At 36.9% G+C, this 16,870-nt stretch overlaps 1 protein-coding gene and 1 pseudogene across 1 annotated transcript; both read left to right on the top strand.

The window, feature by feature from the left end:
• The first annotated feature begins 969 nt into the window (after nucleotides 1-969).
• LOC114461670 (uncharacterized) lies at nucleotides 970-5,888 on the top strand (annotated as a pseudogene).
• A 5,762-nt stretch (nucleotides 5,889-11,650) lies between these two features.
• On the top strand, nucleotides 11,651-16,657 carry LOC114462635 (zinc finger protein 23-like). Its single transcript, XM_028445629.1, has 2 exons — nucleotides 11,651-11,948; nucleotides 14,599-16,657. Exon 2 carries the CDS (start codon nucleotides 14,870-14,872, stop codon nucleotides 16,433-16,435), a length of 1,566 nt encoding a protein of 521 aa, XP_028301430.1. The 5' UTR covers nucleotides 11,651-11,948; nucleotides 14,599-14,869; the 3' UTR covers nucleotides 16,436-16,657.
• The last annotated feature ends 213 nt before the right edge of the window (nucleotides 16,658-16,870 follow it).

Genomic DNA, 16,870 nt, shown 5'->3' with positions numbered 1-16,870 from the left:
ATGATAAGAATCATAATCGTATATGATGGATAAATAGATAGATCGAATGGTTCTTTTACAAATTCACAAACCAAACATTTCTCACCAGCCACACAGTGCAAGAATGATAATAATGATAATGATTTATATTTTATTTTTCAAATTTTTTTTTTTTGAGTATTTCACTTGCTGCATGGTTATTTATCCAAATCCACTTCTGTTTATTTTTCCTTTTTTGTTGTCCTTGTTGTGGGTACCATGAAATTAAACTCAGGTGGTTGTATACTGTGCCGGAATTAAATTGGGCGTTTCAAATCTTTTTGTCACTGAACTCTGATCCAATCATCTGTCAATTCTCTGCTGACATGTGGGCGTTTTTCCCGTCATGCACAGGGCCATGTAGCCACTGCAGTTGCTCTTGGGGAACTGCAGCGGCTGGTTTCTCGAGCTTTCTGTGCCCCACGTGCCCATAACATCAGAGCAATTCTGGAGCAAGTTGGAGAGAAATCTAACCAGCATGCACCGTGCGTCTGCAGCCAGCTGTCAAAACTGCGTCCATCTGGCTCATCTCGAGCGAGCCTATCAGTGACGTGCAGTCAGGGTAGGGAAGGTAGGCAGTGCCTACCCAAGGGTGAATTTATATTTTGATTATTTGTTTTAATTATAATATAACTATAAATTATTTATTTTTCCTATTCCGATAGCCTACAGTACCTATAAGTTTGAAAGTGTCAGCATTTTGTGCGTTTCATAGCCCAAATGACTAAACAGCGCTATTTCCTGCTACAGCAGAGACGCTGCACAGACTAACTCCACTGTAAGGCAGGAGGAGGCCACACCCTCTCCCAAAAGCACATTGCTGCTCTGCCTCTGTTCCCAAAGCGTGGTTTTATGTGTTTGCGCATGCGCAGTCAGCTCCCCAAGATGAAAACCATTTAGTAAAAAGGCAGCTCTCTACGCTGCCTTTGGATGTAACCTTGCTATACTAAATGCTATATGTAAGTTCACAGTGCATTCGTGAATTGATACAGCGTGGCTGCTGCTACGTTCTCTAGCTAGTGGGCGGGAAAACACTACAGGAAAGATGACAGCGCTAAACTTTCTTTTGAGGAAAAACGACAGCTTTTAAAAGATGGGAGACCAACACCTGAGCTACCAGACCTTCAGCAAAGGTAAGGTCAGAAAATGTTTCGTACTTTCCACAGTGAGTGGTACAAAAGGAAGGATTGACTTTGTGGATGCGCCTGACTGAGGCTGTTCCGAGTTGTTGTCATTTTCTCTGTTTCCAACACAAACAACGGATGCGCTGCCATGTCATGAGATATATATTGTCGGGAGAATATGGAGGCTATATTGAATAATTGTTTATGTTTCTTTAATGGTGTTTTACGATGTTGATTTTCTTAGATTAACACTTGCCAGCAGAAACATATGAAGTTGTTATTGGTGGTCTCGATTTGCAATGCTCTGCCTACCTAACCCTAGTGTTCACTCACGGAACATCACTGGAGCCTATTGACCTTATTTCGGAAGATCGGAAGTTAAATCCAAGACAGACTCTGATTTAGTGTAGTCTGTAATAAGAATCCTCCAGCGTGTTGCTCTTTGCTCTCCTCAATGGAGAGCACACAGAAGGGCTGTAATCTGACCTCAAATGGGCTATATAAGCAGCACCTTTGGCGCAAAATAACCTACATTATATGATATTTTAGAAGCAAGTATTCTCAGTAGTTCTTCATTGAATCAAATGCAATTTCGCTGGAACCAGAAGTCTGTTTACTATGGAAGAGTGGGACAGAAGTAAAAGTGGGCAGGGCGGAATAAGGTGAATACTACCAGGTTTTATTCAGATGATAGCTTGTTTTATTAGTGAGAACAAAAAGATGGCAATCATATTTTCATAAACATTTTTGGACTAAACAATGTTCCCTGTTCCCCTCCCCCTCACCCAGGTGTAACACTGCCCTCTCTTTTTTTATCCTCCCTATAATAAAGTGTTTCTTACCCTTCCTTAGGGAGGGCTGGTGATGGTCACAATTATGCAATAAAATATAATTTATTTAATTGCAATAACAAATGGTTTATTGCCTCCAGAATAAAAAAAAATATCTGATGTCCTGACCCCGGTACGCTATTGTTGATATGTTATTGGTGTTACTGGAAAATATGTGATACTATTTGATTTTACTTTATTTTATTATTATTTATTTATTTGATTCTCAACCTGTGAAGAGAGTATGTTTGTTTGTTTGTGTAATGTTCATTATTAAAAAATAAAATAAAATAACTTCCGCTGTCACGTCAAGGGCACTTCCGTCAAGCCAGGGGCACATCCATAGACTATGGCCATAGACATTATAATACGTAATGCCGCATCAACTGCCGCCGCCCACGAGAGCGGTGCGTCAACAGGGCGGCCATCTTGGACCGGTGGCAATCGCACATACAGTGCATTACATCTATAGAGAAATATCCAAAATAGGTTTAAATTTGAGGTGGAAAAATGTCATCTTTGTGACCATAGACACCTTCTCATTTCAAGTCTTACAAATTGGATTGTCCACAACAACAACAAAAATTGACTTTTTAATAAATAGCATTATTATTCTTTCTAAATTCTATATTCACAAATGCCGTTTGGCAAAAATCTCCTCTATAGAGGAATGATGTGCTTACACAATTCAAGTTGTCATAAATCGCTCAATTCTGAAGCAATTTTCACGGGGTTTTTTTGTAACAAACGTCAGACATGATAAATAGATCGATATAAATAGAACAAAAGAAACCCAGAAAACGTCCAGATGTGTTCAGGTTTTTATTGACAACATTGTTTAAGGCTATACATTGCATTTGACAATTATTATTATTATTGTATAATTGTACTACTACTGTATTATTGTTATTGCTATACTAATAAATATCATTATATTCTCATATTATTGTATTATTATTTTTATTATTAATATTTTATATTATAGTTACTGGTATTCTCATTGTATTATTATTATGATTGTTATTGCTATATCATTATATTATATTCTTATATTACATTATTATTATTATTATTATTATTATTATTATTATTATTAATAATAATAATAATAATAATAATAAAAATAATAATAAATTGTTCATTATTAATAATATTGTTTTTATTATTGTTACTGGATTCTGATTATATTATTTTGTTATTACAACCATTACTTTTACTATTTTTACGATCTCGATTCTGCGTCGACGTATATAATGTCTATGACTATGTTTTTTTTTTTTTCAAACTTTATTCAAACATATAAAACAGTGCAATACAAAAAGTGCAATTACAACCGCCAGGGGGAAACATTCAGATGCACCGCTTCGGAGTAAAACATTATACAAAAATATTGAAGAGAACACATAAATCAAGTCTTTCACTTTCTTTTTTTTTTTAAATGAATATGTCATTCATTTAAATTCACCCTGGGTAGGCACTGCCCACCTTGCCTACCCTGACTGCACGTGCCTGGCACTTTTATAGGCATACTATATGTGATTACTTAAAAAAAAAGTAATTTGACAGTTTGATAAACACATCACTTGTTTTTGATTTTGGTATTTGAATTACAGTTATTTACCATTCATTTGTTCAAGTTTTAAAAAAATGAAATAAATTGTAATTCATATAATTTTGTATTATTGACATCGCGGTATATCGCTATGTATATCATATTGTTTAGTATTGGGATATATCATATCATGACATGCAAATCGTGAATTGTATTGTATCGCCAGATTCATGGCAATGCACACTCCTACTACTAGGTTACTTCAGTACAGTATTAATATGTGGTATTGTGAGTGAGGTGTTTAGTGCAGTAACACAAAGCTAAAAATAAAACACATTTAAATACATTTAAAAATAAATTACAAATGCTTGTTTTTTTGTTGTTGTCTTGCTACAGAACACCATCGTACAAGGCTGGTGTGTGAAAATGAGCGCCTGAGACTGGTGTGTAAAAATGATTCTGTCCTTGCCATCTTCTCAGCATCCTTTGGACATCTGCCTCATGGAGGTCAAAGGTGTCATCAGGACCAAGGATCCCACAGCACAATGGGTCTGACTTTGGAGTTTAGGTGTCATCTAGTGGCAAAACGCTGAAACACATGCTTGAATGAATTCTGTGATTGAAATAGTTTTATTGAACAGTTTTTAGTTTATAGTTCTCCTGATCACTTTGAGTCATTCCCACAGAGTGTTTGTCGCCCGTGGCTCTGAGGAAAGTCTCTCGCAGATGTCACGGCAGATCAAACTGTTCAGTTCTAGCTGACACTCACACCTTTGGAGACCCATGCTTCCCGAACACCAGGAAACACCTGAGGGTGTCTTTTACATGTGGTGGGTGAAAAATAAACATGTTAATAAGTAAACAACTCCAGGTTGAAGGCTTTCAATGACATTTTATTGTTCAGTGCCTCGATATCTTCTTAAAGAAGTGGATTGAGGTTCTACAGATACCTTCATGATCTCAGAGACTCATACAAAGAAACTTTCTCTCAGTTTGAAAAGTGTTCAGTCCTCAAACAGACTAAAATTTGCTTTATACTAACTCATCAGATGATTAAAAATAATGATGCTTTTTGTTTTGTAGCACTGGTGTAATTACAGATGGTTGAAGCAAAAGCATCCAAAAAGATAACAGTGGATTAATTTACCTTTCAAATTTTGAAGAACTTGTCTTAATGGCATTAAAGATTAAAAATGATTGGTGATTTTATACATTTAGCTTTGGGGGCCCGTGTTTTTACAGTTTACAAGTTTTTTTTAAAATTCCTAGTAGCCAATTCTAAGAAAGCAACAAGTTGGACTTTGGTTTCTGTTGTAACTGGTGGTTTTGCATTCTGGATGAACTGTGATTATTACCAGTGTCCTCTAAACCAGTGGTTCTCAACCTTGGCGTCAGGACCCAATTTGTGGTTGCGGGACACTGAGAGTGGGTTGCCAGATGCCTTGAAGAAACTAAAAATGTTTTTTGAACAATTTGAGCCCATTTGAGCTTATTTTTTTCTCTTTTTCTGCAACAACACCAAAGTTACCATATTCTAATCTAGTTTCATCACTTTTTCTTGCCATATTTTTGCTCCTTTTAATGCATTTTTGCGACATTACTCTTATTTCTGCCACTTCTCCATCAAATTCCAATGCTTTGTCTTAACATTTTTTCCTCTTTCAAAACCATTTTGGCACCCAATGTCGAATATGTTCACATTCACAATTTGTCATGCTATTATTAAACTAATTGTTCCTACTTTTGAAATTACATTACCCCAGTTTATTGAACTCTAACAGTAATTTTCCATTGCTATATATGGATTTTGGGATCAGTTGTATTTCATATAGGCAAAACCAGATTTAGGCAGACGTTAGTGACTCTTTGACACAAATTGCATTTTATTGAAATTAAACAATGTAGCTTTAATTTTTGGTGCAAAAATAAAGAAGTATTATCAATCTTTTGTAATGTGCACATGTAATCTCTTCTTCCAGGTGTTTCAGAACCAGTGACTCTATATTTTGTGTCTGGTATCTGCTCTGGTCTGGTGTTCCTGCTTTGCCTGTTTGGATTTCGCTCCACAGTCATCAGTGACATTAAAGATGTGGTTTGTGACCTCAGACATGAGATAAAAGCTTCACGCAGGCACAGTCAGGAGCTGAAGCAAGACTTCTACAACAGTGACGTCTCAGAGACGTCCTCTTTCTGTGGCCTCACACAGTCCTATCGAGCTGAAGACATCCTCAGCCCATCTGTGTTAGTGGTGGAGACGGTTGACCATGAGGTGGAACGAACACGAAATCTGCCAAATGGATTATATGGCCACGCCAAGTCTACTGTAAAAACACCATTCACAAGATCATGACCTGCCAAGGCTGACAGAAGGCAACAAATCACGGTGAAGAACAAACTGCAGCATTATTTAGCCTCTTAATGCTAATTACTGCTCAGAAAACTGTCTTTTCATTTTAAAAAACTACATTTTCATTTGTTGTCTTAACACCTTAGAACTGTGACGCTCTACATTTTAATATCCAAAAGCTACTTAACAAATAGCGCAACATTTGCAATTCCATGTGACATAATGATTTTGAATAGAAATAAATACCTGTGCTTATTCTTTTTGACTTACTCACTTGCAGCATAAAAAATCTATATAAAGTATAAATCAATTTTACGCTTAAACTCTCTGAAGAAGGTATAGGAAAAAAAGGCTTTAACAATGTATTATGTGCTTGGGCCAGATTGAAGTCATTCATATGAGAATACACAGAGTCGATCACCCAATAACAGCCACTTATTACAATCGTGTGTTAGTGCAGCAAAACATGCAGGACTGAAGCCCTCCAAGACTGGCTTTGAGCAGTCCTGTCCAGCAGGTGGAGCTAGAGGTGACTTTATTATTTATTTATTTATTTATTCAAAAGCCTTATTTAACACTTTGACAAATCGGGTTTACATTAATAAGTTGTTAATACACATCAAATACAATATAAGAAAGGGGGACAGAATGCATGTATAACAGATATACAAATAAATACATCAAATCACACAAAACACACATTTAAAGTAAGCATGACAAAAAATAAAAAGGATCAGGACATTGAAAATGTTCTGTTACAGATTCTAAATACAAATCTTATTTTAATGTGATATGAATAGATTAGCACGTTTCTTTTTTTCACTTCTACAGTTAAACCATACATGATATGATATATGATGTTATACATTAAGACAGTTGCAGGAAAACTGGGGATTTTACTTCTAACATTTTATTTTGGATTATTATTATTATTATATGTATTATTATTATTCATTTTACTATATTTCTTTAAAAATCCAATGTTATTCGAATTGTCTCGGAATACATTTCAAATAGCAATTTCTAAAATAAATGTATTTCTAAAATATTTTTCCGTCTAAAATTATACTTTTAATTCATAGTAGAATGGTTTGTGGTATCATTTGTTTCTTATATTTAATGCTAGTGTAGACAAAACAATCTGATCTGTTTACTTGGAAACAATAAAACTAAAAAAGGAATCAATGTAACAACACATGTGTATCATCATTATTATTATTATTATTATTATTATCATTTCTCTTTAATCTTTGTTCATGTGTACACTGCATTGCTTTTTGTGTTTGGAGGGGCTGATATCTCTACAAGTGAATTAGTTGGTAATTTTCAAAATGTTTCATGTTTTTTCTGTCATTTTTACTTTCTGCACAACTCGTTGCTAATCTTTGTTATACTCTGTATTTGTAACACAGATCACAAACATGATCAAAAAGTGATTCTAAGAAAAAATGTCTTCGGGCTTGCCACAAATTTTTGATATCGAAATGGGGTCACGATCAAATAAAAGGTTTAGAACCACTGGACTACCAGGAGATATAAAAAACACTTTTGTATTTTCAAAGCAAGACTTATTAATGTATAGGCCTATCTGTACATGTTTCTTTCTCTTTACACCATTCAATAACAAATAACAAACATGTATACCCACACATTCATACAAACCAGTAAATTTATGATACTCATATATTCATCTATATGAATCAGCTACTACCCAACCAATGGTTCTCCCATTAGCTGTCTAAGGGTAGTTTTTTTCAAAATGGGGAGGCTGTTGTGTTGTCATTACAGCAGTTGTATTCACCCACAGTTGTCCTTTTTTTTTTTTTAGCATTGTACGGCACAGGCACTGAGGACGTACAGGGCATCACAGCAGGCTATGCAGGATGACTGTCCTATTGAGATATTCCTGCAGCTTCTGTCTCTTCTTTCTCCTTCCTTTGAGGATGCAAACTGCACATTCAGCTCCAGATTTCTCTTGTAAGTTTTGATTTTTTTTTTGTTGACATTATTAGTTAGTCACAAGGCCAATGTGTTGATTTTTGGTGGTGCAGGCTTCCCAAAAGGAAGCTTCAGAAAGACATTTCCTAAATTAAACATCTGCACATCCGGTTGTAAAGAAGAAAGAGAGAGTCTTGAGGTCAGATCCTGAAATCAGATGTTTCTTATTATAGTCAAATACATGCATGTGGTAAATACATTATCTTATTTGACACTGACTCTGGCATGTAAAAGTAGGTTTAAAAGTGCGTTGATGTATGACATTTCAGTTGTGAGGGAGTTATGTACTATACATAAGAGGTATTCTGGTATTCTATTTGTGTGTCTTCTAATAATAGTCTATTAGTGAGTGCTTGGCACAGACATGCACGTAATTCAGCGCACTATTGTTTAGCTCTTGTTTTGGGAATTTCTCCCATTTTTTCATTAGAAATAACAAAGTCTCCTCCCGAGTTATACATTTAATAAAAATCACCTAAGGTTTGATTTGGTGTGTCTCAGTGATGACTATTTATATTGTTGTTTAAAAAAAAAAAAACTAAAATCACGAGTTATGCATGAGTACACACAATGCAGGGTCCAAGAACAGGAAACACACATGGGAGGGGAGACTTCACTCTGATGTGTATGTTCTGTTGTAGAGCTTGTGTTTGTATTTGGTCATAGTCCAACACATTGTCAATATGCCCAGTAACCAGGACACCACCCTGACTGAGCTGTCAAGACTAAAGAAAGTATTATGAGTGAAAGGAGTGAAACAATCGACAAAAATTATATTGTGACTAACCGTGACACAGTCAAGTTTAAGACGTTTGTGAGAAATAAAAATGTTTATGTTTGACAAATATCAGAAATAACCAACTAGCTTTGGTGGATTGAGGTAGTTAGCAGTGAGGTGTGTTGGTAAACATTAAACACAGGCCAGTGCTTCTAAACCTGGGTTCGATCAAACCCCATGGGTCCATTGAGTCAGTCTCAGGGTTTCAGCTGGGGTCAAGACTAGACACACAAAGTAAAAATGTGTTACACTAAATACATTCCAATGATTAACTATCTATCCATTCATCCATTTTCAGACCCGCTTGTTCCTGTTTTTCAGGGTTGCAGGGCCAATGATTAACTAGTCTATCAAAAATAAATATCAATGAAAAAAAAATCTAAAGTGTTTTGTACAAAAGTAAAATGTGTGTGTTGAACCCTTCTCAACAGATTAATGGATGGTGTGAAGGAAGGAGATTTGCATTTATTCTTCACTGTGAGAATGACTTGTATGTTGACCCTAATTACTTGTGCCCAATAAATTAAATAAAGTAAACTTTAACAGATTAAACAGGTAGAAAAAAAGACAGAATAATGGTTTATATTGTTTCATTAACATGGACATAAACAAGTATACTTGATGATCCTAAAGTTTCACAATACTCTCAAACCCAATTCATCAATAGTATTTTAGGCACATTTACTACAGCACGTTAATATGAATGTCAACCATTGATCATTTCAGTCTTAATCTTCATTTCCTTTCAGTGTATCTTGATAACATCCTGAAGAACCAGACTGCTCATGCCTGTGAAGGAGACACTCTATCCATTAAATGTCCCTCCAGGATGACTGTGGCCGTGCTGTCAGCTTTCTATGGATTCCATGTCCACAGTCAGTATGTGTTCGTGTGTCCTTCTGCCAGCGCCAACACAACCATGGAGGAGGATGCACAATGTACATCCCAAGCTGTGGAAACCTCACAATGAGATCAAAGTCAACATGTGTTTTGTCTTTTGTTTCAATGAAATGTATCATGACCAATAATTTCTGTCCAATTGTTTATCAGTCACGTGTGTATTTTTCCTGAACGTGCAGAAAGTCATGTCCAAGCGTCAGGATCGCCACTCCTGCCACATTCCTGTCTTCAGTCAAGTGTTTGGACAAGACTCGTGTCCACGCACTAGCAGAAAGTACCTGCTGGTTTCCTACAAGTGCCGTCCAGGTAACACACACACACAACATGAAGTGTTTGAATAAGTATTGCTACAAGTTCTCAATCTACTTTCAAATCATTGCCTAAGAGTATCATCATCAATAATATAATTATTAGTGTAAACAGCTCTGAGAAAATTACAATAGCACTAACAGATTTGTTACAATAGTAGCCAACTTAGTGTGTAAGAACATTTCGTGATTGTAATGACCAGTTCATTGGTGTTTATGTTTGTGGGTCTTAATTGAACATGTCACAGACTTTATATATGTGAGCCACTTCCAGGACATCGGGTTGTTGCTTGACAAGGTGGAGCTCAAATGGTTTCTGACCGCAACACCGCAACACCACAACACCGCATCACCGCAACACCGCATCACCGCAACACCGCATCACCGCATCACTGCAACACCGCATCCGCAACACCGCAACACCGCATCACCGCATCACCGCATCCGCAACACCGCATCACCGCAACACCACATCACCGCATCACCGCAACACCGCAACACGAGTCTCTCTTTCTCAATGGATATGAGAGCCAGTGATGAAAGTCTTCCTTGCTCTGTTCTGTTGCGGCTGTAAGTTTTGATGCGTTTTAAAGCAGAAAATGACCTCTCCACCGATGCTGTGGTGGCTGGAATGGTCAACACCAACTTCAACAGACTAGACCTTGTCGGTGATGCCACGGCCGCCAAACAGCAAACACGTGAAGCAGAACAGCCGGTTCCGTGAGGCGCATCCACAAAGCCATTCCTTCCGTCTGTACCATTCACTTTGGAAAGTCCGCACACTTTTCTGAGCTTTCTTTTGCTGAAGGTCTGGTTGCTCAGGCGTTGGTCTCCCATCTTTTAAAAGCTGTCGCTTTTCTTCAAAAGAAAGTTGTGAAAATGTATTTATCCTCTCCATTGCTGTCATCCAACCTGTAGTGTAATCCCGCCCACTAGATGCGGCCACGTGATATCTGTTTTGTATTCACTATGCACTGTGCGTACGTATTGGATTAACATAGCACGGTTACGTCCAAAGGCAGGGTAGCGATTTGCCTTTTTGCATAAATGGTTTTTCATAGTGGGTCCGTGGGGAACTGACTGCGCATGCGCAAACATCCGTTCACGTGATATGGGGCTAAACTTTAGCCGCTAAAGGCAGAGCAGCAGTGTGCCATCGGGAGAGGTGTGTCCTCCTCCTCGTAATACAGGAGTGTGCAGCGTCTCTGCCGTTCCAGGAAATAGGCGCATTGCGATGTTTAGTCACTCATTTGGGCTATGAAAAGCACAAAAATGCTGACACTTTCAAACTTATCGGTACTGTAGGGTATCGGAAATTGAAAAAAAAAAAAAATTATGATAAGAAAAAAAAAAAAAAAAAAAAATTAAATTATTATTTTTTTTTTTTTAAATGAATATGTCATTCATTTAAATTCACCCTGGGTAGGCACTGCCTACCCTGACTGCACGTGCCTGCTGACATCGTTGTATATTGAGTTGTTTAAAAACCAATGTGATATATTGATTATGTCTTCAAGAAAAAATAAATATGAATACTTTACACTAACAGTAGCCTACAAGTGTTGTGATGAGCAGGAACTTGGTCATTATTTGAAAATAAACTCAGGGGGTACACGAGACAAAAGCCGTCTGAAAACCGCCGAGTTATAGCAGCAGAAGAAGAAAAGGCAGAGGAAAAGGAATGTTTTTTTAAGGATACAGAATTTTATTTTATTTTCTTAGACAAGCTAAGCTGATTGAGAGGATATAAGTTGTTGTTTTTTTTTTGTTTTTTTTTTTACATATTATTATTATTTTATTTTTTACAAGAAGTAGACCATGTTAGATATTCTGATCCACACTTCATACCAGTAGGTGGCGGAATGTCTGTTACTGTGAGTCTAAATGTTATTAATGTCCAGCCTACAGACGGAGTCAGGCCACACTATAATAGCGCCTCAAAGCTCCAAAGTGAGAGAGCACAACATGGTGTCAGAAGACTGAGTTTCAGAGACACAGAGAGGCTGGAGCAGAGTGCTAACCGAGCTAGCAGAGTGCTAACTGAGCTAGCAGAGGAGTTAGCGCTGCCGAGAAGCTTCCTACAGGATAGAAAGGTAAATACACCAGAAAAAGTGGATGGATTCATGGATGGTTGTTGTTTTTTGGTCCATAATAAGCCTATTTTTTTGACCAGTTGTATGTTTGCATATTATGTATGTCAAAGATCAGGGCAACCAAGTTTCAGAAAATGTCGAGAGTGAGACTTTAGTGACCTGATGCGTTCTGGCCTTTTTTTTTTTAAACATGGCTTTGGCCTGTTTTAACGTTGATTATACCTTAAGATAAGACTGACGTCCTCACCTCCATGCCAGCGGCTCTCCCTGCACTGTTGCCTCCTAATGCTAGTTTTAATCAACCAAATATTAGAAATGAAAATTGTAACAAGAATATTGACTAAATATATTTATTTGTGAATATTTCATTTCAACCAACTCTCCATCATTTAGCTGGGGACATGTCTCATGTTGTAGGCGTTTGTCACAGATTTTGATGCCTTGATGACAGAGGCAGGGGGCTCCCACTTTAAACACTGTGGCCCAAGGCAGTGCTACGTTTACCTCAGCTCTCCTTGTCTGCAACAGAAAAGGGGTCATTAAAAAGCAAATCATGTAAAAAAGAAAGAAAAGAAACAAAACATTAAAACATCAAGTGATTTCTGATTGAATGAATGTCTTAGCAGCATACTCAATGTCCATAGAAAGGCATTATTACATACAGAAATAATCAGATAAGAACAGTTCAAATGGACATTAGATTAGACAAGGCATTTGTTTCATTGTATATGTACTATGTATTTATGCTGATGTCACCTACAAGTGCTATTCAGCTACTAGCAGTGTTCATAACACTGCTAGTAGCTGAATAAGAGTTTTAATTTTAATTAATTTGAGTTATTGTATAGCACAGACACACACACACACAGGGGTGATATGGGGGGGGGGAATCGTATCACAATTTGTTCTTTGTAAAATCATGATCACATCACTCTTTTTTTTTTTTTTTTATTCAAATCATTTAGACTATTTAAAGTTATTTACCAATAAAACAAACAAATTCACCTACTTAAAATCATCGCCCAAAATGGAAAAAAGGAATAAAAGACAATTTAAGACAAGGTCATTTTCAAATATTTCATTTAATTGTATGTAAACAATTTATCAAACTGGTTCCAAGTACAATAACATCAAACAAAATGGCTGACATGTTCTCACAGTCACACACAGTCTTTTTACTTGGTTTAACTAAAGCGGTGTAACATTAGCAACACTTGCTACATAACAAGGCAGCAGATAAGTCTAGTGATTTCCATTTGCTTTTTAAGTAACTTTAAACAGTGTTTGAACCCCTCATTTCACACAGTTTGGACAATCATATCCTTTACAAGATACGTTACTGTTTTGTTACGTTAGGATTTGGTGACATGGACCAATATTCATATCTCTATATTTTTCCTCAAAATGGCAATAGGTGATATAAACCATTTATTTATTTCAATAGTTTTACAAGAAAAATAATAATGGGTCAAAGTCAGTGGAGAAAAATGCCACAAAGACCCTTTTATTAATCACTAGCAGCACAATATCAACATTTTTGTGTCACTTTTGACTTTTTCCTTCATTAAGGCTGAAATGTAATTCAGTTATGTCGTGTTGCTTCCTTCAGGGCAGCTCTGAGTTGTGTACTTCTGCCTTATTTAAGCACTTAATAATTCTTCGGTGTCTGTAACGCTGACATGCTGACTAGCAAATGGTGTGATTTGGCAGAGAAAAAAACCTTTGGATGTGCTGTGTATGGACCGCAGACACGGCACCGCAAGGGTTAAAATGTGAACTACAGACGGTTCTACGATCTCCGTGATTTGGGTGATTGTCGTCATGTTTTAATCCTTAACGATCTAATATTGTCAGATCGCACACCCTTATACAAACGTGAGTGAGAGAGAGAGAGAGAGAGAAATTGTTAGTTTTTTACACGAGTACACTAACACACACGCACAGCAATATAAACGGTGCACAAAATTGGGTTTTTACATATCATTTCAGATGGCGTCTGTCCTCTAGAAACTTTCTTTCTAAAAGCATGTCGACGAGTCGGTGCGTGTTGTGAGGTGTCATTAGAGATGGCTCGTCAAGACCCGCCTTCCATTGCTTCTGATTGGTTTATTATTGCGTGATGCCTGCCGGAGTTGGTTAGATTTAGGCACAAGGAGACATGGATTGGTCTGCGATTGGTTATCTCTGTCAGTCAATCAGAGTTACTCGAGCTACAGCAAGCCTCAAGGACCAAAGTTTATCATGAAAAAAATAGAGTATTGAATAGGTAAATATAAGCGTGAGAAATGTCAAGTGTGGTGTGAGAATGCGTCAAAATGAGTGACTGTCACGCTCAAAGGGTGAGGCTTGGCATCTCTGTCAATGATATTGATCAAAGGTTTAAGTTTCAGTTTGCAATACAGCATATCAATGATAAAATGTACAAAATATACAGATATACAAAATTTGACTAATTAAGGGGAAAAAAGGGAAATTAAACAATCTATGCTTATTTTATTTCTCTAATCCATCTTCACAGTGAAAAGAACAATGATTTAAACATTTATCTTGTTTCTTCGTATCATTTGTTGTCTGGAGTTGTTAACACTAACAGTAAATCTGTAATTGTTTGAAGTCTAAAAGTTTTTTTTTCTGTTTTTTTTTTTTTTAGGTCTACAGGGACAAGGCTGATCATTGGGGGAATTCTGTACTGTTTTGTGGTCACATATCCAAATCATTATCATCATTTATATATTATTTATAAATGGAGCAGTTCAAAGCACCGTCACTTCTGTCTCTCACCAGGAACCCTGTTGATAAATGGCACAGCTGGGAACAAAGCTTTCGGAGGTATATAGCAGCCTCAGGGGAGAAATATTAAAATGTAAAGATTGACATTTTACTCCACACTGACGGTTAGAGCTGAGGGAGAAGAGCAGACAATGGAGGATGTTCTTCAAGCCTTTAAAGATTACTGCAGTCCACAGAAAAATGTTGTCTTTGAACGAGTTCAATATTGGTCCCATCAGATGACAGCAGGGACATCAGTAAACAGATTCATAACCGAGCTGCAACAGAAAAGCAAAGACTGTGAGTTTGGAATAATTGAGGATGACATGCTCAGAGATAAGCTTGTGTTTAGCATCACAGACTCTCACCTAAAAAAGAGACTGTTACAGGAAAGACGTCTAACGTTCTACAGAGCAAAAGAAATATGCAGAGCAGCAGAGCAAGAAAACACTTCATTACAAGCCATTAAGACTGAACACGGAGTGCACGAAGTTCCAGTGGTTGCTGAAATAAAAATGATTCTTCCTGACAAGAGTTTCCATCATAACACCAGTAGAAAATTAGGTTCCCAATCTGTTCCAAATATAGATCAAACAGAAAAACTTGTCATGGCTGCCTTCATGCCTAAAGTTCAGCTGCACAGATTACAGCTCCAGCAGCCGTCTGTCACTGATTGTGTTTTCAGTGAGAAGAAGAACGAGGAGCAACTGCTCCCAGAGCGTCTCCACATAAAGGAGAAATCAGAGATGCTCAGTGAAGGTCAGGAGGCAAACCAGCTTTGTGTGCAGCAGGAGACAAACAGTGCTACTTGTCCTGTTAAATGTGAAGATGAAGAGGAGAAGCCTCAGGCCTCCCAGCTACACTGGAGACAACTAACAGAAATCAACATGAAGGACGAACCTTCAAACTGCATTTTAAATGAATTATTGACAAGACAAAGTGTGAGAATTAACAGCAAAGAACCAGAAGCAGCTCAGAACCCAGATCCAAGCAGTTTAGTACTACAAGGTTCTGATGGAACGGAAACAGACTCGTGTCAGACTGAAGATAGCATTTATTATGAAGATAGTAATGAAGACTGTTGGCCGAAACCTTTTTCAGAGTCTGAAGCTGACTCAAGTAAAAATCCTGAAATGGGAAGTAAAGCTTCCAAAACGCAGATGAGTTCATTTCAACAGATTTCTTCAAAGAAGTTCCAGGTAAAAATGACAACTGATTGTGTGGGTGGTAAGAACGCATCACTCAGTGCAGCTTCTAAACTGACAATCCACACTGGAGAGAAAACATTCAAATGTGATGTTTGTTGGAAATTTTTTAATGTTCAGTCCAAACTTAAGCGACACAAGATAATCCACACTGGAGAGAAACCCTTTGAATGTGATGTTTGTAGGAAATGTTTTAACGTTCAGTCCAGCCTTAAGCGACACATGAGAATCCACTCTGGAGAGAAACCCTTTGAATGTGATGTTTGTAGGAAATCTTTTAACGATCAGTCCAACCTTAAATCACACATGAGAATCCACTCTGGAGAGAAACCCTTTGAATGTGATGTCTGTAGGAAATGTTTTACTGAAGTGTCAACTCTTAAGCGACACATGAAAATCCACACTGAAAAGAAACCCTTTGAATGTGATGTTTGTAGGAAATGTTTTAAACAAAAGTCCAAACTAAAGGTCCACAAGAGACTCCACACACAAGAAAAAAACTTTCAAATGTAATGTTTTGGTAAAGATTTTCTTATTAATTGTTTATTGTTTTTTGTTGTTTTTATACACAGGTTTAGTTATAGTTGATGTTTGAAGTGTAGTTAGAGGTTTGTAAGTTAGATATTTCAGTAAGTTAATAGGAATGTAACGATTCATTCAACTCCCGATACGATTCGATTCACGATACTGGGTTCACGATACGATTCTCTCGCGATTTATTTTACAAAATGGGACTGTATATAAATGACTGAAAAATATTCCTTTATTTTTTGGGGGAAAATACTATACTATTTTTCATTGTCAAAAGAATCCCTTGATAAACTATTCAAAACAATGCAATTTAACTAAAAATAAATCTTGAATGAAATAAATAAAAGAATAATACAAATGAAGAAGAAGCTTATTATTTAAATTCTGGTTCTATAGTAAACAATACAAAACTGCATA

Source organism: Gouania willdenowi, chromosome 4 (assembly GCF_900634775.1).
Source record: "Gouania willdenowi chromosome 4, fGouWil2.1, whole genome shotgun sequence".
Taxonomy (NCBI): Eukaryota; Metazoa; Chordata; class Actinopteri; order Blenniiformes; family Gobiesocidae; genus Gouania; species Gouania willdenowi.
This window is presented reverse-complemented; position numbering and strand designations above follow the sequence as displayed.

Coding starts and splice junctions, on each gene's coding strand:
- LOC114462635 (XM_028445629.1), top strand. CDS start 14,870: ATGGAGGATGTTCTTCAAGCCTTTAAAGATTACTGCAGTCCACAGAAA.